At 40.0% G+C, this 23,581-nt stretch overlaps 1 protein-coding gene across 3 annotated transcripts in view; it reads left to right on the top strand.

Annotated features, from left to right (window-relative positions):
- The window catches only part of EPHB6 (EPH receptor B6), a 69,456-nt gene that overhangs the window by 35,007 nt on the left and 10,868 nt on the right, over positions 1-23,581 (top strand). For all 3 annotated transcript variants that reach the window (XM_017814842.1, XM_017814841.1, XM_017814843.1), the window contains 3 exons: positions 9,512-9,667; positions 11,763-12,101; positions 22,738-22,862. In XM_017814842.1, the coding sequence (XP_017670331.1) occupies positions 9,512-9,667; positions 11,763-12,101; positions 22,738-22,862 (620 nt within the window). The remainder of the gene's footprint in view (positions 1-9,511; positions 9,668-11,762; positions 12,102-22,737; positions 22,863-23,581) is intronic.

Below are 23,581 nucleotides of genomic sequence, written 5' to 3'. Positions count from 1 at the left end.
CTGGCAAGGTTTTCTGCAGCTTGTGTTTTTCCTCATAGAAGGCTGGAAGCAGAATGTTCTGTGTGATTAGGCTATCCTAGACTACTGGTTCCCAAAATTCTGGACTGATTGGCTGTTCTCCCAAACCTTCTCTCCGATTCGCATATTCGTTACTGAAAACAGTTGTTCCCGAATCCATCCCCACAAACAATTAAATAATGTGTTTCTTGGGATACACTGCCTGCTGCTTATCATTGCTGTTAAAAGTCATATAGGATTTAAGTTACCACATGCTTTTGAAAATAATATTTAGAATTCATGACTGAGACATTTTAAAAATACTTCAGAAATTGCAGTGTTGACAAAAAGGAGAAGAGAAATGACTGCTAGATAAAGTGCTAAGCTGACTTCTGAATGAAGAAGGACAGAGCTCAGGGCAGAGCTGAGCTGATTGGCCATGTCTGTGGCACCTCTGTACAAATATATTTAACTGGAGACAGAAAACAGCAGCCAGAGAGAGGAGGAGGGAACAAGTTTGGAGTGGAAAGAGTTAAGTTGAGCTTGGAACAGGGAGGAGGAAAGGTGTTGTTTCAATGTTTGTTTTTGTTTTCTCATTATCCAAATCTATGTTAATCATCAATAAATTAAATTAAATTTCCCTGAGCCAAGTCTGTTTTGCCTGTGATAGTAACTGGTAAACAAACTCCGTGTCTTTATAACTTCTTTACCTCTGCCCACCATCTTTCTAATCCAATTTTCTCCCTATGTCTGGCTGAGGAGGAGGAGTGAGAGAGGTTAGCCATCCACATGCCTGCTTCTTCTCTCTTCTTTCCCTAAGGGTATTAAGCAAGCAAAAGGTCTGCCTGTCATCTGTAGTAGTTGTAAGGATTCCGTAAAATTGCCCATGTCCTATGGCTATATTCCTTCTGGTTGCAGAAGGAATCACGTCTCTATTACCGATAACTACGGGAGCTAGCAACTGTGCACACAGCTGTTTGACTTCTCATTTGGGAAGAGTATTTCATGTTTATTTTTTTATTATTGAAAGATGCCCTTTCTGACCAGCCTGGATAAACTTTTTTCAGTGTACAAGGCTAAGAAAATGTTAAGATTTATGTTAAAGCAAAAGCTTCAGTAGTCTGGTAAAAATATGCACATACTATTAGCAAAGAAAAAAGCACAATAAGGTTTTCTCAAATTTTAATCACTTAAAAGATGCTTCCTTTAAAACCACAGCATAATTTACATTGCAGGGACCTGTGGAAGTGATCTTCTCCAACCCCTGCTCAAAGCAGGACCAAATTGGGTTATGTCACTCAAGGCCTATTCTAATCTAGTTTTCATTATTCCTAAAGATCAAGATTGCACAATGTCCCTGGGCAACTGTTCCAGTGTTTGACAACACCTGTGGTGAAATTACCTTTTCCTATGTAGAAGGAGATTTTAGCAAGATGTAATAAGAGGTTATTAGAGCTTGTGTGTTTCTCATGTTCTACCACCTCGTGCCTACCCCTTTTTCATATCCTCCCATTAGGTGGCTGATGCCACCTGTAAGTTCCCACCCCGCAACCTACTCTTCTTCAAAATGAAAAAAACCAGTGTGTTAGCCTCTCCTGAGTAAGAGCTTTAATTTCAAGGTAAACTCACAGTTGACAATAGTGTTTGGTGCCTTGAGCTAGATTACCTTTTTCTTTTTTCTTTTTTTTTCCCCTTCCATATTGCTCCTTTCATCAGTTTTTCTGCTATATACACATACATTTTGGTGCTTTTCAAGTAGTTTGCTGCTTTTCTTGTATCAAGTGCTTGCTCTAGACTCATATTTCATCCTTACCCTGCCCAAATCTTTCCTCTCTTGTTTTTGCCTTTTTTTGCTTCACGCAACCCATTCCCTGGCAGTCCTCCCATATATAATTAGCTAGTAATTGCTTTAGCTCTGCCTCTTTTAACTAAAAAATCCCTTACTCGACTGATCTCCTATCAACAATTTAGCAGGAAAGGGTTCTTAGTCACTTCATTTATCTCAGTTGATTTGATGCTTTCCTTTACAACTCAAAATCCACACTTTTCTCTCTTTATGTGTCTTTTATCCACTGTCTCTTCCCCACCCAAACAGCTGTAGCAACAATGAAACTAGATCAACCCAGGGCGCTATTGCTTCACCATGACTTGCTTCTACCTCTGTCTGATCCCATCTCTCTCAGAATAGGACACAAGATACACAGTAACAGCCTGGCCCAGTGGGAATTTGCTTCCTATCACCATGAGCTAGTCATAGACTTATTTCTGGGTGAGGGAAAAAAGCAGTGTTTTATCTAAAAAATACTTAATGTTTTCTTTTCTGGTGTGTCTTCTGCATGCTAATTATGCTGTCTATCTTGCTTTATGACAGATGTAATGTCTAAATGTCTACATCATATTTCTACAGTATTGTCAGTTACTAACTCCTTTCCATCATCCTGCCCTCTAAGTGCCAAACTCCATCCCTTGTTTTGAGTCATTCTCATTTGAGGCCCTCTGTAGCTCTGCACATCCAGTTTTCCCTAGGCCGCAAATTCAGCTATGTCCTTTCATCCTTCCCACTTTGACTCTAATGCCAGCTTTGACACTCTTCATTTTCAATACTCTCCCATCTAGTATTTATTCTTGCTGCCCCACAGTACACCTGGGAGCACAACTCCCATATAAGAAACAGATCACTTGTCTCAGTAAAGAAGAGAGCAATTTCATGCTTTTCTAAATGTCTTCCTGTGTCCCACCTCAGTTCCAAATCATATCTGTGTACAAAAAGTCAGTTTCATCTTTATGACATTCCCTAAAACCACTACTAGGAGTACATAAAGCTCTGTTGAAGTTCCCAACTACTCTTCTTGGTCCTTCTCCCCTTGCTGCATTTTTTTTAGTTCTCAGAATATTTCCTCTCCAGCCTTACTGTCCAAGTGAGCTTTCCGATGCATTTTTCTCTTTCTTAACCTCTTTGTCTTTTGGTCTGTCCTCTCCTGATTTTCATTGTCTTTACTCCTCTTCCCCCATGCCACTCCATGATTCCAGCACTTTTCTCTGCTGGTTTTGATATTTGTTATTATTAGAAGTCTGTCAGAAACTGCTCCTCTGGCCTCCCGGGTGGAACTTGTCTCCAGTGAGCAGTCAGGCAAACACAGGCAACACAGGGACGAGTGTTGTAGCTGAGGAAAACTGGGTCAATGTCTGAGATGAGCTGTGCCCAGCTGAACTATTGTGGCATTCTGACACTGTGCCAAGATATGAAAAACAGCTGAGACAAGCTGAAGGAAAAGCGCTTGCGCACTCTGAACTCTGCCTTCTCCGTTCATAGTAGCCTTGACTTGATGGGAAGTGGCGGCTTGCTCTGCCCCCTGAGGTGCTAGCTTTGCAACCCTCTGTCCTTGCATTGGATATTGTGAATCAATGAAAGCTAGATCTGTGTTTTCTTGGAAAGTCCTGGTGCCTGGGGGGTGATAAGTCATACTATCACTGGTGACAAGGCCTTCAGTGACTTGGCTGGTGTTGGTGTTTTGTGTGAAGTTGTTCTGCAAGCACACAGTGGAGGTGTTTCAGGAGAAGCTGCTCTTATTCAGGCTTTCTCTGGGTCTTTCTCCTGAAGTGGTAATGTTCACTAAGGCAAAACATGCGAGTTCTAGTGATGGTGGACTTGCTTCAGCTTGGATATTTGCTATAACTATCTCCGGTGAGCACAACAGTCATCTGCAGATGTTGTAAGACCAGAGCAAGTGGCCCTGATGCCATGATCTGCAGTAAGAAGGGAATGTAAGGTAAGATCCTTTAGAAACAAATGAGAGATGGATTCTGTCTGTGTGCGTAAAGACAGCCCTAGGCTCACTGTGGCTGCTTGAATAAAGGGAAGTGGCTTTTGCCTATTTAAATTGCCAGGGAATTTTTTTCTCTTTCCTCCTGACTTGACCTGACTATTTATAGTGACTGGACTGAGGCAATGCCAGGAAAAACTCCATGTCATGGGAACAATTACTATTGCTATCTGTGGGCTAAGGTCCTGAGTGCTGTGAGCTAGCCTATCTTAAACAATTTTGAAAAGAGATAAAGGTGCTCATGATTGTAAGCATGTCTGTGACTGGATGTAGAGGCAGGGTTTAGATGGAAGCAGAAAGTTTGTGATAGCTGCAGTGCCTGCTCTTGGAGGCCATTCTTGAGCTTCTTTTAGCTGGAGGCCAGTTAGTGTCTACTGTATTCAGTCCAGCCTTTTTGGCCAAAACTGCAGTTGTAAAGTATAAGTAACAACAAATTTTAAGTCATAGTATTTTTTTATAGCTATATATTCATTAGGAAGGTGAGAGAGATGTGAATCATATTTAATTACTGTAAATCAGCTTTGCTTGCAATATGCTGTATGATTTCATTTTGCTGTTTTTCTTCTGGAAATATAAATACCCAGGGGCAGAACGAGAGTTTCAAAGCATGATCATTTCTCTCTATCTGCCATCCCTCCTGGAAATAACAGCGTGAGATTATAGGTTTATGTAGTAATTATTTTTTCACTAGACAATAAAAAAATAGTCACTGTGGAGAGATCTTTCCTCCTAAATTGCTCAGTATTCAACTCCGTAGTTCTTCAACTGCCATTTCTGCAATGCGAGTGGAACCAGGAAGGGGAATCCTCTTTCTTATTGCTTTTTTTTTTACACTTTTCTCTATCTTGTTCAAAGTCTTTTCTCAGATTCCTCCCTCAGAGGGAACCTGACAATCCTATTCTCATTTCACTTCTGAACATCTGAAATGAGATGCAGCCTAGTGTCAAGAACTTTCCATTCATTATTCCCTGTCCACCTACAATCACAAATGTGGTGAATGATCTGGCAGTGAGGCAGCCAAGGCCACAGGGTTCTATCCACACATTTTAATTTGCATATGTTTAAGGAAAATCACAGAATAGCTGAACTTGGAAGAGATCTCTAGAGCACACCTTAACCCCTCCCTGCCCAAGCAGAGTCACCTCTAGCAGGTTGCCCAGGAATAGGTCCAGGCTAATTTTGAATTTCCCCAAGAAGGGAGACTGTACAACCCCTCTGGGTAACCTGCTCCAGTGCTCAGTCACCCTCATGGTAAAAAGTGTTTCCATGCGTTCAGAGAGACATGCATCTGAATTATATAGTTTGTGTAAATATTTAATCACCTGATCTGGTATGAGGAAGAAGGTCTTCCTTGCTTCAGCCTTCCCCCAGGTCTGCCGGACCTGGCGTTCCTAAAGGCCAGTCTTGCTGGTAAAGACTGATGTGAAGAAGATAATCCTGTGTCACCAGGACCCCCGTACCACCCAGCAGTAGGCCCACATTTTCTCTGGTCTTCCTTTAGCTACTTCTGTACTTAGAGAAACCCTTCTTGCTTTTGACCTCGGTAGCCAGATGTGATTCCAGGTAGGCTTTGGCTTTCCTAGCCGTGTGTCTACATGTTTGGACAGTGCCTCTCTGTTCTTCCCAGGCTACCTGTCCATGCTTCCATGCTTCTGTATCCTTCCTTTTTTGTGTTTGAGTTTAACTAGGAACTCCTTGTTCAAACATGCAGGCCTCCTGGCATTTTTTGCCTGAATTCCTGCTTGTTGGGATGATTTGCTTTTGCACATGGAAGAGGTAACCCATGCATATGAACTAGCTTTTTTGGACCCACTCTTTCCTCATCGACCTTCTGGGACTCCTCCAGATCACCAAGGGATGATCATCTGCTCTCCCAGAGTTCAACATGTTGAGCTCACTTTTTGCTTTGCTCACTGACCTCAGGATCTTGAACTCCACCATCTCATGGTCAGTGAAGACCAGACTACCTTCAGCCTTCACATCAGCAATGAGCCCTTCCTTGTTTGTGAGCATAACGTCCAGGGAGCACCTCTCTCATTGCCTCCTCTATTCCTTGGGTCAGGAAGTAGTTGCTGATGTGTTCCAGAACTTCCTGGATCACTTATACCCTGCTGTGTTCCTCCTCCAGCAGATATTAGGGTGGTTGAAGTCCCCCTTGAGGATCAATGCCTCTGAATGGGAGGCTAATTCCAGCTGTCAGCTCTCCGCTCCATTCAGTTTTTCACAAGTAAGCATCTAAAGCCCTCTGAGACATGCTGGTGTAGCCAAGACATCAATCTCCTCCAGACTACCAGATAAGACATTACTAAAATTTGTGGGGGTTTGGTGAAACAGCTACAGTGAAGTTTTATTTGTTCAGTTTACTGAGCTGTAGTGGAGTGCTTACTATAGAAGAGCCTACGTGTCTGCTTCACACTCTGCTGAAGTTGAATACAGGACAAGGGAGTGTTGGGTGTGGAGACATTGGAAATGTGTACATTGTCTGATACTTTGCTCTAAATGGTACCTGTATCACCAAATCACTTCAGAAACAGGCCAGGTTCCTTCTTAAATGTGGTTAGGCCTTTTTTTTTCCTTCTTTTTTGTCTGCTGCTCATACTGGAAGTTTTTCTCAGAAGCCTGCTACTGTAGTTCGTGTATTGTTCTTGTAACCTACAATTTACTGTAAAGTCACCCGTTTTCAGGTTGTCATATCTCTTCAGCATAAATAAACAATTCTTCATTCACTGGCTTTTACAGTTCCAGAACTTCATTCAAAAATAGATGCTACCTCAATTAGTAAGAGAGCTCGTAGGTAGCAAGAAATCACCTAAGTGTGACAGCACACTGGGCAGTTCTAGGGAGACAGCAATAACATACCTTTACATATAGTTCAGGCATATAATGTCAAGCACAGTGCATGGATGATGAAATTAGATTTTGTGAAGCAAATAAGAAAGAACAGATGTAGGTGTTTGATCTCTAGTATTTGTTATACATACCTATTCCAAAGTACTGTCTCTATAGTAGTGTACTGTGTCAGTGATATGAGAGTATACTCATATCATGAGGATAACATTGTTATCCATTAGCTGACACCATATCCCTGTTGTATTCTTTCTCTGTGTGTTGCTTGGTTGGTTTTTATAAGCAGCTTTTGAATGCTTATGGCCACTTGGAGTGACTGCCCATAGCATTGATGAAATCTTGCACAGCCTTTTAAGCAACAGACTTGTTCTACCTTATATAAACTGGCTTTCTTTACTGAGATAGTAGTGCTACATGTTTGTTCCTTTACGTAAAACCTACATTGCACTTTTGCTTACTATCTTTGTCTAATTCATCAATAGTGTGCCATCCCTGCAGACCTCATCCCTGCATACCCGGGTTCAAGAGCAAGTTGCTGGTAGACTTCAAAGAACTGTGTAAAAATAAATATTTGTTTATTTCTAAAACAATGTGTTTATTTTTAACTAAATTCTATTTATTAAATACCAGACAAATTCATGGCTTTGCTGGCTTTTCATATGATTTGCAATTGGGCTAAATATGAATCTACCTGAATTCTCTTAGCACTGCCCTTGTAGGGTAAATGTGGTTTTGCACTGCAGGGGTAAGGTCCATATCCTCTACAGATTTCCTTCTAGCATCACATAGATGACAGATATTACCATTACCTATTCATTTTTACTACTGTGACTAGCAGCAAGGTTGTTGTCCCACTTGATATCAGGCTGTAGTACTGAATGAAAGAAAAGAAACCTTCTACAGTGTCTACCTTGACAAGTGGAATGAATGTACCATTAGTTCTAAGCCTTGACAAAAGCTTGAGAAGGAGTTCGATGCAAGAAAAAACAGATGAGATAAAATTACTTGTAAGAAAAAAAATTCACATTCAGTTCAGCATTCTCAAATTTGAAATAAATAAAGATCCCTGAAAGTGGTAAATTTTGGTTGAAGGATGCTGCAGTGAGTTGAATGAGAACTTCCAATTCATAATACTCATAGTTTCAGTGCAGGTGCATTTGCCAATTAGTGTGAAAAATTATATTCTATGTTTGTGGCTGTTAGCAGAGTCTTAAACTGAGGGAAAGGGGTATAATTCATAAAGTGGACAAAATCTTACTTATTCTTTTTATTTATTGGAACATATGGACATATGTCTCCATATAAGAATGATTTGATTTTCTGCTGGATACAGGCCTGAAGGCAAAGGCAGTTGCTCTTTTCTTACCATCATGCATCATATGAAAAATTCCAGTCTCTTCTTCCCTTTTCCTTTCCATATAGCAATGCATCACACACTGAATTTTGTCAATTTTTGAGTGCTGGGAAGAACCAGTGTTCTCCTATTTAATAGCTATCATTCAGAGTTATTGAAGTCCCTTTTACGGTCTGACCTGTTCCAGGACTTACCACTCTTATCACTGTACATATGGAGGTTGCTCTGCAGCCAAGAAGAATTTTGAGAGAGAAGAAGAAGTAATATGCTGAAGAAGAGGTATAAAGCTGATGGGACTCCACAGATGTTATGGGCTGTTATGTCTGGACTGCGCCTGTAACTGCAAAGGGAATTGAACACATATGATCCTAATTTCATATAACACCTGTATACAATATTCTTCTCTTACATGGTTGTTTTTTTTTTCAGATAATTTTTTGCTATCCACAATCCTTGGGAATATTCTGCTTCTGGTAACCACTAGAGCAGTTTGCTGTCTTGAGGGTGTCCTTTGTGTGTTTTGACATCAAATGCTCAGCTGAGGTCTATCTGAAAGTGTCCCATTCCTTGTAAATGCTCTTTATTGTGAAGTTAACTAAGCAAATGTCAGTCTGCAAATGAACTTTCACCTAGCTTATTAGTCCATAAAATCTAAAAGAGCTGGATCTATTTATAGATCTATGTATAGATCTGTTTATAGAAAATCAACTTTAGGAAACTTGCATAAAACCTAGATAAAAATGGTAAAAACTGTATCCTAGCACATCAGTGTAAGCTCCCAGCACCTCCTATTAGGTAATTCAGCATAGCATCTTTGCCAAACCTAGAGTGTACCATACTCCCATATTGTTATGTTATTATTTTTATATTTTCTTTCTTTGTAGGATGGATTTCCATCCTTGTTTCAGCTTGTTGCATATACATGTTTCTATGCATTTGCAGATAAAATTTGACTAATTAAGATGCTTTTATCCATTACTGGGAAGTTTTCAGACCTACAGGAAAACAGTAGGACTGCCAATCTTAGTGTCTGCCCTTTGTTTTGATGTAAAATCCGCCATGGTAGTGTATATTAGTTTAAGCAATTATTATAGGTGTGTTGGGTGGGGGAAGGTGGGTGTGGGTAATACATGTAACTGTATGATATTTCCAGACAATCACATGACTGTGCTCTTTGGCTTCTCCAATTTTAAAGGTCTTTGAATGAGTAATGAGAAGACAATTATTTCAGATGGCCAAAGCTGTCTCTGGACTGGATCTCTTTCATCTGCCAGTGAATCAATTCAAGCACTTATATGGAATAAACTGGTTTGAAATTGCCACTTGAATAATACGTGCTCCATAAAGCATCAAAACCAGTAGTAGCTACTCTATGTAATGACTTCTACCTGCAGAAGCAGCACAAGTTAAATGTAATAAGATTGCAATGTTTCTGAAATCTGAATTAATGATTCTCCTGCTTTTGTCTCTCTCATTTTCCTCCTCTTAGCCTGTCCACTTGGTTTCTTTAAAGTGTCTGTGGGAGATGACCCCTGCCATCTATGCCCTGCCCACAGCCACGCTCCACTGCCAGGTTCCCGTGAATGTGTGTGTCAGAACCGCTATTATCGATCTGCTTCAGACAATTCTGATGCTCCCTGCACTGGTAAGTATTTGGACAAAGTATTTGAAAGCAAGAAGGGCAGTTAGTGAGAGAGGATGTGCCCAAATGATTCAGGGGAGTTGCAGTTCACCTCTCCTCAAGACCTCTGGAATAATCCAAAACTTCTCATTGCTCCTGCAGTTTACTACAGGGTATATCCACTCACTGTGTGTAGATGACAAAGCAGAAGTGTTCGTACATGCTTTTTTCAATGCTGATACATTGGTGAAATTGTGTTTTGAGAATACTGGAGTGTTGCAATACTAGATTTCAGAAATTAAAAAATGTCAAATTGTAGATGACTCATGCAATCTTAAATAAGTCCATTGCAAGTATGCATAAGGTACAGCTTTTCATGAGAAAATGGCATACTAATTTCTCATGAAATGCTAAACTCATTTCATACACGAGGTATTCATTGAAGGAGTTAACCAATATTTTCTTCCCTGTATCATTCAAAGTGTGAAGACCATATTAACTGCACAAAATTCAAATTCTGTGAATTTTATTTATAGAAATATAGATTGTTTTTCCATTAGCTTCTCAGTGGTTCTCATCAATTATGACATTTTTCAGTCATTTATTAATAGGTCAAGAAAGAATAAGTAGATGCAGAAAATTAAATAAAGGTACCTATCAGCACTCAAAAATATAGCTTAAATAATGTGTCAAGCATCACCCTTGAACTTTGTAGAAGTGACAGGGAAACACTGTATGGCTCTAAAGTTAAATACTCAGAAATTAGGAAATGTGATTGTGGTTTTTTTTCTGTAATCCTTTGCTTCCTGTACTGCACAGAATCCACCTTCAGCAGCCAGCATCAAGCAGTCTGTAATTCGCAGGGATTATTTTTTCCTGGGCAGTTGTCCATCCTTTGGATTGACTGTGGTAAGAATGCTCAGGGGAAACTAGTGCATGATCATGCAATTAAATACTATACCACAGTGCAAATGTTGAGTGGGCCCAGTTAAGATCAAAAAAGAAAACATAATTCTGGCATTTCTTGATGTAGAAATACTTCATCTTTCAGTAATACATTATGTGACAGTCTTCTGTGTGCAATTTTCCAACATAATTTATATTTTTAACAACATGGGAAATGTAGCTATTGGAAATACTCAAATGCTCCAGCAATGAACTAAATTGCAGCCAGAGAGATCCCCCCCAAAGACCTCATCCACTTGTACTAATAGAGGATGACATCCTTTACGTTGTTCAGTTTTAGACAGGGCAAATGTTTTGCTTTTTCATCAACATTTCTTGACTACAGAGTAGTGGTGAGAAGGAGGATTCTTGGATTTCATTACAGCCTTCAGAGGGAAATGTTCTGTAAATAATGTTTTCCTTGCCCCTCCCCGTCACCGAGCCTCTATGTCCCTGCCCTTCCCCTCTTGCTTTGTGTCTGCACCCAGGTTTAGCAGTGCAATAATGCTGCCTATTTTACCTCTCTGAACTTTTCACATTTTAGCTGCAGTGTTCTGTCCCATTGTCATCCCCATACCTTCTTCTGACTCTCTGCATTTTCCTTCTTCTCTTCACTGTGATTGCAGGAGAAGTGTTGGATGCACAGAATGGGCAGTTTTTCAGCTGTCAGAGTTTACCCCCATTGCCACTGAGGAATCTGGCTGGCATCAGGAACAATCCCAGGGAAACTGTTGTCCAGTTCCTGTAATAGATGGAACAGGCTAACTGAAGTCTGAGAGAGTTCAGAGATATTAGGTGCCAAAGGAGAGAATTCAAAATCTCAGTAGAGATATATATTTACTAAACTTGTGTAAAATTTCAAAGGATTTACATTTCCCTAAACAATGTTCTTTTAGGGAAATGAAAAAGTCACACCCTTGAAACAAAGACTCTTGTTTATAATTTTATTTCTCTAAAATGTGATCATAAAGTTGTTCCTTTGTTTATGTGTGTGCTTGATGTAGCAAAGAATATGTTTTTCTTAGCCTTGTTCAAAGAAACAACTGGAGAAGAGTAAGAATGAGAATAAAAAGCAATTTGTTCTTCTGTTCTTTTCCCCTTGCTTTGTCTTCTCCCCTCCCCCACCTCTTTCCCATTCCTTCACGGGGTTTTGATCTTTCATTCTTTCTTCTAGGCATCCCCTCTGCTCCTCGTGACCTTAGCTATGAAATTGTTGGCTCCAACGTGCTCCTGACCTGGCGCCTCCCGAGGGACCTGGGTGGCCGCAAGGATGTTTTCTTCAATGTCATCTGCAAAGTGTGCCCAGCAGGGTCCTCAGGGCCGTGCGTGCGCTGTGGGGACAGTGTTCAGTTTGAACCGCGCCAAGTGGGCCTGACAGAAAGCCGCGTGCAAGTCTCCAACCTCCTGGCCCGTGTGCAGTACACCTTTGAGATCCAGGCTGTCAACTTGGTGACTGAATTGAGTTCAGAAGCACCTCACTATGCCACCATCAATGTTAGCACCAGCCAGTCAGGTGAGGAGACCCCTGTGTCTAAGTCCCAAAATTTCTACTTCTGCCTCTCACTTGCTTTGCTTTGCCTTTTTACTTGTGTGTTTTGCCCTTTTTTATTGTGCTCTGCTAGCTTCACAGTTTCACTTCTGCCCTTCTCATTCCTTCCTTCTCTCAATGGGCTTTCCATTCTTCCCTCTTGGCAGAAAAATGAGTATAGCAGCTGATGTGATTATTGAGGAAAAAGCTGCCCTGGAGAAGAAGCCAGTGGGAGATGTAGCTCTGTACATCAGACAAAGAATGTTGTTTGATTGTGCAGGAGAAGGGATACTGCCACGGTTTGACAAGGATTTTGTGAGCATCAGCTTGGCAGAGCAGGTGTTAGTGAGCATTTCTTCATTTCTCTTCATCTTCTCTGTCTCCTACTTCTCCATTTCATCTTCTTATTCTTCAGTCAGAGTTTCTAGCATTTTTCACCTGTTCACATTTCTTTTTTGTCTTTGTGTTTTGAGGTACTCTAGTTTTCCATTCTCTCTTGTTTCTGTATACCACCTTTCATTCTCCTCATTTCAGTCATACTCTACTGCACTTTAACAAGAAGTATTGAGTGTTTCATCAAATCCATCCACTTTTGCCTTTCTGCATATCAAAATAAGGAGGTGGAAAATAGATAAGCACTGTCTAAAGATGAAGGTACAGTTAAAATTTACAGAGAAGTGCTGTATGACAAGAAAGAATGTATACAATGATATTTTCTCATCACCTAAATGTACACGTTCCTGGGATGGCATGTGTTAATACTGTGTGGTCTGGTGGGTCATAAAAGGATCTGAAAACTACAGTTTTACAATACCTAGAGAACCATTAAATGGAGTTTTGACAAAAAATGCAGAAGCAGAATCACCATTCCTGTTTTATTGAAATTGCTCTGTGCTCTTCTGCATTGCATGTATTTTTTTCTCCCTTGTTCTTACCTTTTCAACTTTCCTGTTCTGATACATGGTCTTGGAATACTATTCTCCTGTTAATAAGAAACTTCTTTTTGTTTTGCTTTTTGCATGGTAGAAATACCAAAATGTATTGTACAGTTATATTCAAAGATGTTGTGGTCCTTGTAACTAGGAACTAAACCATGGGGATGAATAAACCAAGCTACTAATGACTTGTGTGGGCAGTCAGAGTCTGTAAATACCATCTACAGGGACTGGAGCTGGAGAGAGCTACATATGTACAGGCATAGAGTTCTGCTAAATGTCAACATTAAGTGACTGGGCATATGTTGTTTTTTACAGGAATGTATAAGCTAATATGGAGAGGAATTGTACACAGCTTGTTTAAGAGGATATAATGAGGAGTAATATGATGAGGAGGAGAAAGAGGGGGAACATTTTGAACTGAGTGACAGAAAATGTCTGCAAACATTTAGAGTTGTGTAAATGTTAAACTGAAACAAATCCCAAATGAGATTCCAGAGTGTCATGTGGAAACCCCTGCAAAACAAGGGTTTTGATAAATCTCAAGAAAAGTGCTGTGGTACCAGATATGACATCATGATCTTGGTTAAATCACATCTTATCATTTCTGCTTCCATGATATAAAAAGAAAGGGAATATATATACACCCCAAGTAATTTCCTACTGTTTGGGGATGCCAGGGGATTGACAACATCTGTTTCAACCCTTTGAAATGTTACCTGACACTGAGTAACAGAGCATCTATAGGATGCCTGGTCCCCTTAAGAGGCTGGCTGCAAGTGGGTGATCAGTTTTTGTTTACAGTAAAATGTGGCTGGATAATTTGTATGGTAATTCCAGGCAGTTCCTTTGGCTTTTCCTGGAGACAGGTGGGTGTTCTATTAACATCCTACAGAATTCTCTTTCTTCATACATCTCATCTCAACCGTCTTCATCTATATCAGAGATAATTTAATTGAGCATCTACTTCCTTCTCCTTCCTGGAATCACCAAACCTATGCTCTTCTTTTTCTTCTGTTTGATTTTTCTGACCACTCCTATTCCTCCAGTTATCTCTTGGTGTCTCTGGGTGTCTTGGGTATGTGGGTGTTTCTCTCTAAGTTGCCTCTCTTTTGTGCTGAAGCAGTTTCAAGGGAGACCAACTTTCTTAAACAGCCATGTGTACTGAGTGGCTTCTTTTTTGTGTTTGGTTGCAGGTTTTTTTTCCTTCCTCTTTCTCAGGATTGTTAGGAGTGAGCTTGAGATGAGCTGCCCTTGATTTGTGGTGACAGCTCATACTAACAAGGCCCTGCTTCCTCCATCACGTGGACTGTCTCAACCATACCCCTTCCTTTTGATCCCTTCAGCAGCTTTTCACTTTAGCAATGCTTGTGGTTGTTGTGTTATTATAACAATTATTATTGTTCCTATTATTGTTATATAAGCAGAGATGGAAATTTCAGGACCTTACATGCAGAAAGAAACCAAAAAGGTACAGCAAAGCATGAAGGGTACCAAAAAAAGCGAACTGGAGAAAGATATGGTTTCAGAATAAAGGGCCATAGCAAAAATTTTCTCTCCATTGAATTAAAGATGATGAAAAAAAGACCCTCCAATCCTTGCAGTTTCTGAATATTCTGCTTACTCATACATCAGTCAGAGTTCTCTTGCTTCTTCCATTGCTGATCCAAGAAATATACCTGCCCCCCTAGAGGTATCTTAGGCAATATTCTGTGCTGGAACATTTATACTTTTTCTTTTCCCATAGTACCTATTCACTCTTCATCTTTGTCTCCAAAACTCTTCGTCTAAGAGTTTTTTACCCCTCAGAGTCTTCAGGCCCTTCTTCAAAGTGCGATGGGATCTTTTGGTTACACAATCACATTTTCTGTGGCAGACTGATTATGATATTCTTATTCTTCAGTGACTATGTGTCTGAAATCAAAATAAGAAGGGCTGGCACTAAAAATGTCCTTTACTATAATAAGACAACCTTAACCTGAAACCTGTTTGGATAGTAATAAGAAAACCTGTTTGGACATGCAAGTATCATCTACTAATTACCAGAAGAATTGTAAGGAGATGAGACAAGAGACGGGAATTGCTTTCAGCTCAGGTTTGAAGTGCTGAGGGTGAATACCTGAAGAAGTGTCAGGATATGTAGAAAAATGTTGGAAGGATGTTCTAAATAGCAGGAACTACATGAGGAAAGGCTATTATGTAATTCTAATGAAGTTACACTTCTTCACAGGTGGGAACCTGACACAAAGGGTGCAAAGAACTTAAACTCCAACCATATTATTAAAAAAAAACCTGACTACAATTTTATTCATTATTCTAATATCTTCAAGTGTACTTATCAGGGTAAACAAATATCTGTTCTAATGTCTCAGTACAGAAGTCAGGTTTTCATTTAAAGGACTGTAAAGAAACTTTCTCTGTGCACAGCTTTAACTATCTGTCCATTTTTTTTCTTGCTCCTTGCACTGAAGCATGTAGTAATGTCTGTTGCCAGAGACATGCTACTGAACTTATTCATTCAGGCAGTTGTTACATTACTAGAAAGAAGAGAAAGACAGCAGAGACTCAAATGTTGGAGCAAATCAATACAGACTTTTAAAAGCAAGTGGACTGCTTTTTAACTGAATCGAGACATTATGAGAGCTAATGGAGGTGTGTGAGGGTAAAGGTTGTTTGACCAGGTTGCCTTGTACCTGTGAAAAGAAATGTAGCAGCCTTTTGCATCAGTTGGAATCAGAGCAGTGGGACCTGGCAATACCAAAAATCTTAGCACTGCAGAAATGAGTGCTAGACACTCTGAAGGTTTGTGTAAGAGGCTGAATGGGGACAAGGACAGTTATGGGTAGTGCCAGGAAATTTAAGAGGACCTGAAAGAAGATTTTCAGGTGACATGGTATGAGAAGAGGAAAAGAATTTTATGCCAAGTGTGATTATGAGATTATGAAGGGAAGTGGATGAATTACTGGAAGATGTTTGGTTTTCCAAAGAGAGTCAAAGGAATATAGTAGACTTAGTTGGCAAGAGCAGAGACACAGGCAAGGTATTTTCTTGTTCAAAACAAGAAAGGAATAAGAAGAGAGCTGTCAAAACACATACTGTGTTTTGCCAGGCTAAAACCAGCAGGTAAAGCAAGTGGAATGTAAGTGCTCATTGTCCTCTGAATGAACTACATTGTTCTTCAAAGTAATAAGCTATTTGCTTAGTTATGATATAATTGCCAACCCTCAGCATTCACCAAAGGTCCCTAAGAATTTAACTTTTTCATTTTCTGTTCACATACAACAACAAAAATACTCTTTTAAGGTTTAATTTTCCCCTTAGTGACATTAATGACATTTGTAAACTTAGCCATCTTCAGCAGATTTGCCCAGCTATGACTTGGAATTAATAACAGTTTCTGTGGTCACTCCACAAAAAGAAGCTATTCCAGTTTCTCTCTTTACTATGCCTGATCTCTGCAGCATGAGCAGAGAAAAAATGTGCTTGTTTTCACAATTCAGGTATTAGCCACTGTTTGAATGAAGACAGAAACCTTTTGAGCAAGAATAAATAGAAGGTACAAAGTAAAACATGGCACCTCTTGTCCTAAAGGATTTTTTTCCTCTTTATTAAATATGAGTGGAATGCATACATAAAAAGTATTAACAATAGAGATAAGTGAAAATAACTAATTAGCCCTTCTAAAGCACTCTTCCTCCATAGGAAGTAAAGTACAAGGTTACGACAGAAGACAATCCAAGATACTTTTAAAGTATTTTCAGATATTTAGAGAAAGGGTCAGAGTTAAAATGAAATGTGTACAAAAGACATAGGACATTTTCAAAATAAAGATAAGATAATAAACATGCAAAGAAAGGAGTTTCCATGTTGTATTCAGATTGATCTTCCTTGAAGATGATATGTGGGAAGCTGTGTGGAACAAAGCTAGGATCTTCATGTCATTTGCTTAGAATATGAGGAAAATAGGATACCTGAAGTGGTAACAAAGGAGAAACAAGAATGTGAAAGGGGTAGATTTGGGGCTTCTGTTAGAGAATATAGAGGCATATTAGAGAACATTAGAGACATAGCTGAGGTTGATCAAACTGTGTACTTGCAGAAGATTAGGGGGTGAGAAGTAAGGGGAAGAAGATGCATAAGTACCTGGAAAGAATCAGAAAATGGACAAGCTTGGAAGAGACCTCTGGAGAACATATTCTGCAACCCCTCTGCTTATCAGGGTCACCTCAAGCAAATTGCCCATGACCACATCCAGAACACTTTTGAACTATCACCAAGGTTGGAGAGTCAACAACTCTGGTTTGCCTGGTCCGTTGCTCTGTCACTTCCTTCCACTGGTCTGGGCTCAGTTGTTCAGGAAGTTTTCAAATAACCTCACTGTCTGCTCATCCAGCCCACACTTCATCAAGTTTGGGTTATCTGTAAGGACACTATGGGAGACAGTTCTTAAAGCCCATACTGTGTTCTCCATGAGGATATCATGGGAAACAGTGTGGAAGGCCTTCCTGATATCAAGAAAGTCACTATCCACTGCTCTCCCCCCATCTACCAAGCCAGAAATTTCATCCTAGAAGGTTGATCAAGCCTGAGTTTCCTTCTGAGAATCCATGCTGGCTGCTCACTATTACTTTCTTGTCCTTTGTGTTCCCAGAAAGGTATCCAGGATTAGTTGTTCCATCTTCCCAGGGGTGAAGGTAAGGATTAGCTGCCTCCTTCTTCCCCTTATTGAGAAGAGGAATGACATTTGTTTTCCACTAGTCCTCAGGCACCTGTCACAGTCAACACGATGATTCAGAGATTATGAAGAGTGGCCTCAAAATGACATCAGCCAGCTCCCAGATGGATGCATCTGACCAGGGCCCATGAAATTATATAGTTTGTGTAAATATTTAATCACCTGATCTGGTATGAGGAAGAAGGTCTTCCTTGCTTCAGCCTTCCCCCAGGTCTGCAGGACCTGGCGTTCCTAAAGGCCAGTCTTGCTGGTAAAGACTGATGTGAAGAAGATATCCTGTGTCACCAGGACCCCCGTGCCACCCAGCAGTAGGCCCACATTTTCTCTGGTCTTCCTTTAGCTACTTCTGTACCTAGAGAAACCCTTCTTGCTTTTGACCTCGGTAGCCAGATGTGATTCCAGGTAGGCTTTGGCTTTCCTAGCCGTGTGTCTACATGTTTGGACAGTGCCTCTCTGTTCCTCCCAGGCTATCTGTCCATGCTTCTGCCTTCTGTATCCTTCCTTTTTTGTGTTTGAGTTTAGCTAGGAAGTCCTTGTTCAAACATGCAGGCCTCCTGGCATTTTTTGCCTGAATTCCTGCTTGTTGGGATGATTTGCTTTTGCACATGGAAGAGGTAACCCGTGCATATGAACTAGCTTTTTTGGACCCACTCTTTCTTCCCGGACCTTATGCTGTGGGACTTCTCCATGCAGGGGTCACATCTGCTCTCCTGAAGGATCTGCATGGAATATGGACTGAATGTCACATGCCAGAGATGTTCGTCGTCTACTGAGAATGGCACTTGGCTGTGCTCTGCATGAGTAGGGATCTCCGTGTACTGTTACAAGAGTCTGCACTTCCTTCACCTTCCTTCCTTACCTACTCTGTTGATTGAGATAAGATTTTTAGTCTTGCAGGCATGTGTTGCTGGTCTAAGCAGGTACCACAGCCAAGGACATGACATCACCGTTATTAGAAAACAGCTGAAACTTGTCAAACATTAGTAACTCAGGGAATGTAGCATTTTCAAGGTACTCAAACTATCTCAAATCCACTGTATCCACTGATACCAGGAAAAAATTTGTTCCACAGTGTAGAAGAGTTGCAACTGACAACTCACAGAATATAGAACCTGGGAGTTGGATTTAATTGGTGTTTGGACTGCTTTACAGCTTTAACTAGGTCTATATGTGAAAGAAATTTCCATACATTTGCTATTTTATAAATAGTATACAAAAAGCATTGCTTTTTCAGTCTTAATTAGAGGTCTGATCTCACAGCATGTTTTTTCGTCTCAGTAAATAGGATAGAGTAGAGTGGAGTAGAGTAGAGTAGAGTAGAATAGAATAGAATAGAATAGAATAGAATAGAATAGAATAGTTGGAAGTCACCTACAATGATCATTTAATACAACTGCCCACACTGGATTGAATCAGGCCCTGTGATTTCAGCTGTCATTAGACAGGGACCTAACATGTCAATGTGTATAAACTCCATGTGAAAAGAACAAAATGAATAAAAGTGACAAATCGTCATAGAGCTGGACACATTTGTGTACACAAAACAAAGCTTTGAAAGCAAGGTTATGTTATAAACATTTTTATAGTTGGCATGCATACAAAGGAAAATACTCATCTAAGCACTTCTGTGGCAGCACAGGTAGGGTAGTTTGAATGTCTATAGATATAAAGCCTTGAAATTTGTATTTCTTATTGTATTAACACTGGGACAGTAACTTTATAATACACTTCTGACAGGAAATAGGTACTTAGTCCACCAACAATTACGTTCACATCTCACATCACCTTAATATTAATATTCACATCACATTAGTATAAAATTTTTCAATGGAGAAATCTTGATATCTCTTTTACTTGAAGTGATGGGAGGGCTCCCTGGCCAGTGTTTTGTAATTTTTGTCCTTAAAAGAGAGGCACACATATCAAAATCTGAACTCTGTCTCAGAGACGCAGATTAAAGACAACCTGCCTTGCCTTGATTCATATCTGATTTTATTTCTGAGAATTTTTACTGGCTTTTCCCTTAAGTGGTGTCTGCTTATTAGGTACATATCACTGAAATTAGTATTTTTTAATACAACAGACTGCGTTTTCCTGGTCATCCCCACCACCACCATCTGATTACCCTGAGTGATGGACATACCTATATAGCAGGGAGATTCTAGAAGGCTGTGGCACATGGTCAAAAGATACACTTGTGTGATTTTTTTGTTATGTTTCCCAGTATGTCTAGTTCAACTAGTTATAACCTGCTTATGCATGCTGCCTGTCTGAGGGGAGTGTCATTTAGCATCATTGTTCTGTTGCAGATTTTACTGTGCCTAAATGTACTATGCGCAGTGCCAGCTTGAGTCTCTTTACTGCTGGCAAAAGATAGCCCGTTGATGGGTAGCTGAAAATTCATAGCATGTAGTCGTGTCAGAATGGATATGTTTTTTGCTAAAATGCGGGTCAAATATTGCTAGTTGATTATTTCTTCCGGGTAGGGGAAAAATTGGGGATCAGGAAGGAATGATAAGGACGGGAAGAATTAACTGTTGGAGGGCGTAAGGAGAGGAATTGAGGGGAGATTTAACTCTGCTCAATCTGCAAAATCTTCATCCAAAACTAGAAGGAAGTGGGCTCTTCCCTGACAGCGTAGCTGTGTATTTACATTTGCTCCTCTGCTGGTGTGTGCTTTATGTTAAGGGAGTTAAACTTTCCGTAACATTAAAATGTAGCAGAATCTGTCTTGATCGAGTGTTAACTGACCAATTACCTCAGGTGAACTAGTTGTGCAGTCTTGTTTGAAACACAAGCAATGGTAAAAAAATAAAAGGAGTAAGGAGAAGAGAAAGCATTTTATTGTTTATACTCTTACATTTTTGTTTCATTTACATTTTTAAATTAGTTCCCACTTGCCTGAGCTGCTTGAAGAACACCTGAATTATGTTTTTCTGAATAATTTTATCTTGTTATTAAAAACATTTCTTTTATCTTTCTCACAATTAATGAGGGAAGAAAATGCTTTTCTGCAGGTTTTGCTCATTTACCAAATGTCTCTGCTTCATTCCTCACATCAAGGAAGTTTATGGGTTTTGTTTTGTAAAACCAGTAGAGTTAGGTGGCAGCTTTTCATTGGTATTCTTTTTCTGGAAAATTTAAACATTGCTGAAAATGTTGCATCCATTAGGAAAATGAGGATTCCCTAGCTGCTCTGCTTGAGATTTCTTGGCAACATGACTTTTTTGCTTTCAGAGAGAAAGCAAAACTTGAGAAGAGCTTTGTGGACAGACAGCCGACAGGCTGAAAGATCTCTTACAATTATCCTGGAATTTTTGCTTGAAAAACTCTTCCTAAGATTCAGCTCACATTCTTTTAGCTTTTGCATGAAACTGGGGAGTATGCATGTGTGTGCACATGGATTCATGGATGGTTTTAGTAGAAGTGAAATTCCATTCTCCAGGAAGCTTCACATGCAAGTGGCTTTAACAGCCATTCATCTCCCTTCCTACTCTGAGGACAATTTTTTTTGAAGAGCTAACTACTTAGGAGAGGACCTGCCATTAAATAGGTGTTCCGAACATCTGGTGTCTTCAGAACATGTGAGTGGTGCCTCTAAAGATAAAAAAATGAAGAGTAAAACTACTCCAGGTGGTCCCTTGTATTGTTTCTCATTGTAATCTAATCTTGGTTCCATGAACAGTATTTGAAATTGTTACTCATATTATCTTCAAGATAGAATTGTGTTTCCTGCCTACTGATTTAATGAGTTCCAGGTTAGAGAGAATTAATGGCAATTACACAACTCTCAAAGTCTTGAACTGAACTTGAGACTTTGAGAATAACGAATCAAAAGTTTTCTAAAATTGGTAGATGAAAGTTCTTGTTTGCTTTCTGATTCAGATTCATGCTTTTAAATCCCTCATTTATGTTTGTTATGTCCAGACCCTTGCTTTCTACATAAAGGGAAGTTGACATTTCCCCCCAGTAATTAATATCGTTCCTTGGCTGTAAGTGCTTAATATCGTAATGTAATCAAGGGAGCTAACAACTTCATCTGGGTAGTATTCCAGGCTGGCGTGTTTACCAAAAGAAAGAACGCTGGCAAACTATTTAAGAACAGACAGAAAAAACTGTATGTGACGTTTCTACACATGCACACTTAACAGTGACCTTTAGGTGGTGGTCTCAGGCAACAGTGATAGTTAGAAGCCCATTCAGACTGGACTTCTGTATTCCAATGCCCCACAGAAGGACTGGGAGTCTCAAATACAGTAAAAGTTTTGACATCTAGGCAACAGTCCTGACAGAGATTGGTCTGAGATCCAGGAGCTGGTCTGAACACAAGGCTGCATACCAGGCTATGAAAATGAGGTGCTTTCATTCTCTGGGGTCTGCAACTGAACTGAGGCATGCTCCAAAGTCTGTTCCTTAATGTGGCAGTGGTCTCATCTGCCTCTGTCTTCTGGTTTGCAGCAATGATCTGATAGTGAAAGGCCTCCGTTGCTCCAGTAGACCATACTTGATTTTTTCCCCCAGGCAAAGAATCTGGGGGAGAAGCAGAAGGGAGATAGTGTGCTCTGCTTCTGTTCTGACCACTATCACATTCTTTGTCCAAGTGTGATCTTAAGGCAATGGCACTGAACATCTTCTCAGCTTGATGTAAAAATTGCGGGTTTGAAGATTACGTTCCAGCTACAATACAGATAATTTAGCTCCTGTGCATGATCAGTTGGATGTGGATTTCTTCATTTTCTTTCTGTCCATGTTGTCAATGACTGTATCTCCCAGCAGAGTAGTATTGTGCCAGATTTCTTCTGGTTGTTCTACAAAGCACTTCATAATGCAAATTATGGGAAATTAAAGGAAAAGCTGATCTAACTTATTAACTCATCATAATGAATATTCAGTCATAGTTCACTGTTAAGCTTGTCCCTTTGCAATCTCTCCTTTCTCTCTTTTATTTCAGTCCCCTCTGCAGTCCCTATGATGCATCAGGTGAGTCGTACTACCAATAGCATCACACTGTCATGGCCTCAGCCAGACCAGCCCAATGGAGTAATCCTGGATTACCAGCTACGCTACTTTGATAAGGTGAGTAGAAAGTGATACCGTGCTGATTGTTCTATAGAGAACAGAGAAATCTTCTGTCTGGGAGATGCACTCCTGGATCAGAATGAGCAAGGTGGAGGAAAGAACAGAGGAGGAAAGAACAAACTGTAGCAGAATTATTACCAGAAGTAATACATGCTTCATCTGACATCAGTCCATGTGCATTTCCCAACTTGGAAACATCTATGGACATTGCAAATTAAAACAAATAGAAGACACTTGCTTAAGCTTAAAAGCTGTGGCTAACAATAAGTTTAGCACCAGCTGACACAGGTAACAGCAGAAGGAACTCAATTTTCTAAATGTGTTTATTGGAATTGGACTGACTGCAAAAGTCTGTCATGTTTGTGAGGGAAGTCTTGTGTCCCCATTTATGCCTGGGCAGATGTCTCTAAGAAAATTTTTGAGGAGGAATGCACTTTTTCATTCACTAAGTGGTAAATACCAGTTACCTCTTTATATGCTGGAATTGCAGGGTGGCAAATACAGAGTTGTCCTCCATTCACATGTTTTGTGACTCCTAATCTGTCTGATTTGAGGGGAAGAGGTACGTGGGGCTATTCAGACAAGCTCCCATTCCATATTCTTGATCTTTCACATAAATATTTTTGCAGGATTGTGAGGGGCTACTGTTTTTCTAGTGGTAAAAGGGCTGCTATTTGTGATGTCTAGCAGCTTCCTGGATACAGCATTACACATGT

This window comes from Lepidothrix coronata, unplaced genomic scaffold (assembly GCF_001604755.1).
Source record: "Lepidothrix coronata isolate B3197 unplaced genomic scaffold, Lepidothrix_coronata-1.0 Scaffold46, whole genome shotgun sequence".
In the NCBI taxonomy this organism is placed as follows: Eukaryota; Metazoa; Chordata; class Aves; order Passeriformes; family Pipridae; genus Lepidothrix; species Lepidothrix coronata.
Note: the sequence above shows the minus strand (reverse complement) of the source record. Positions and strands in the feature narration are given on the sequence as shown.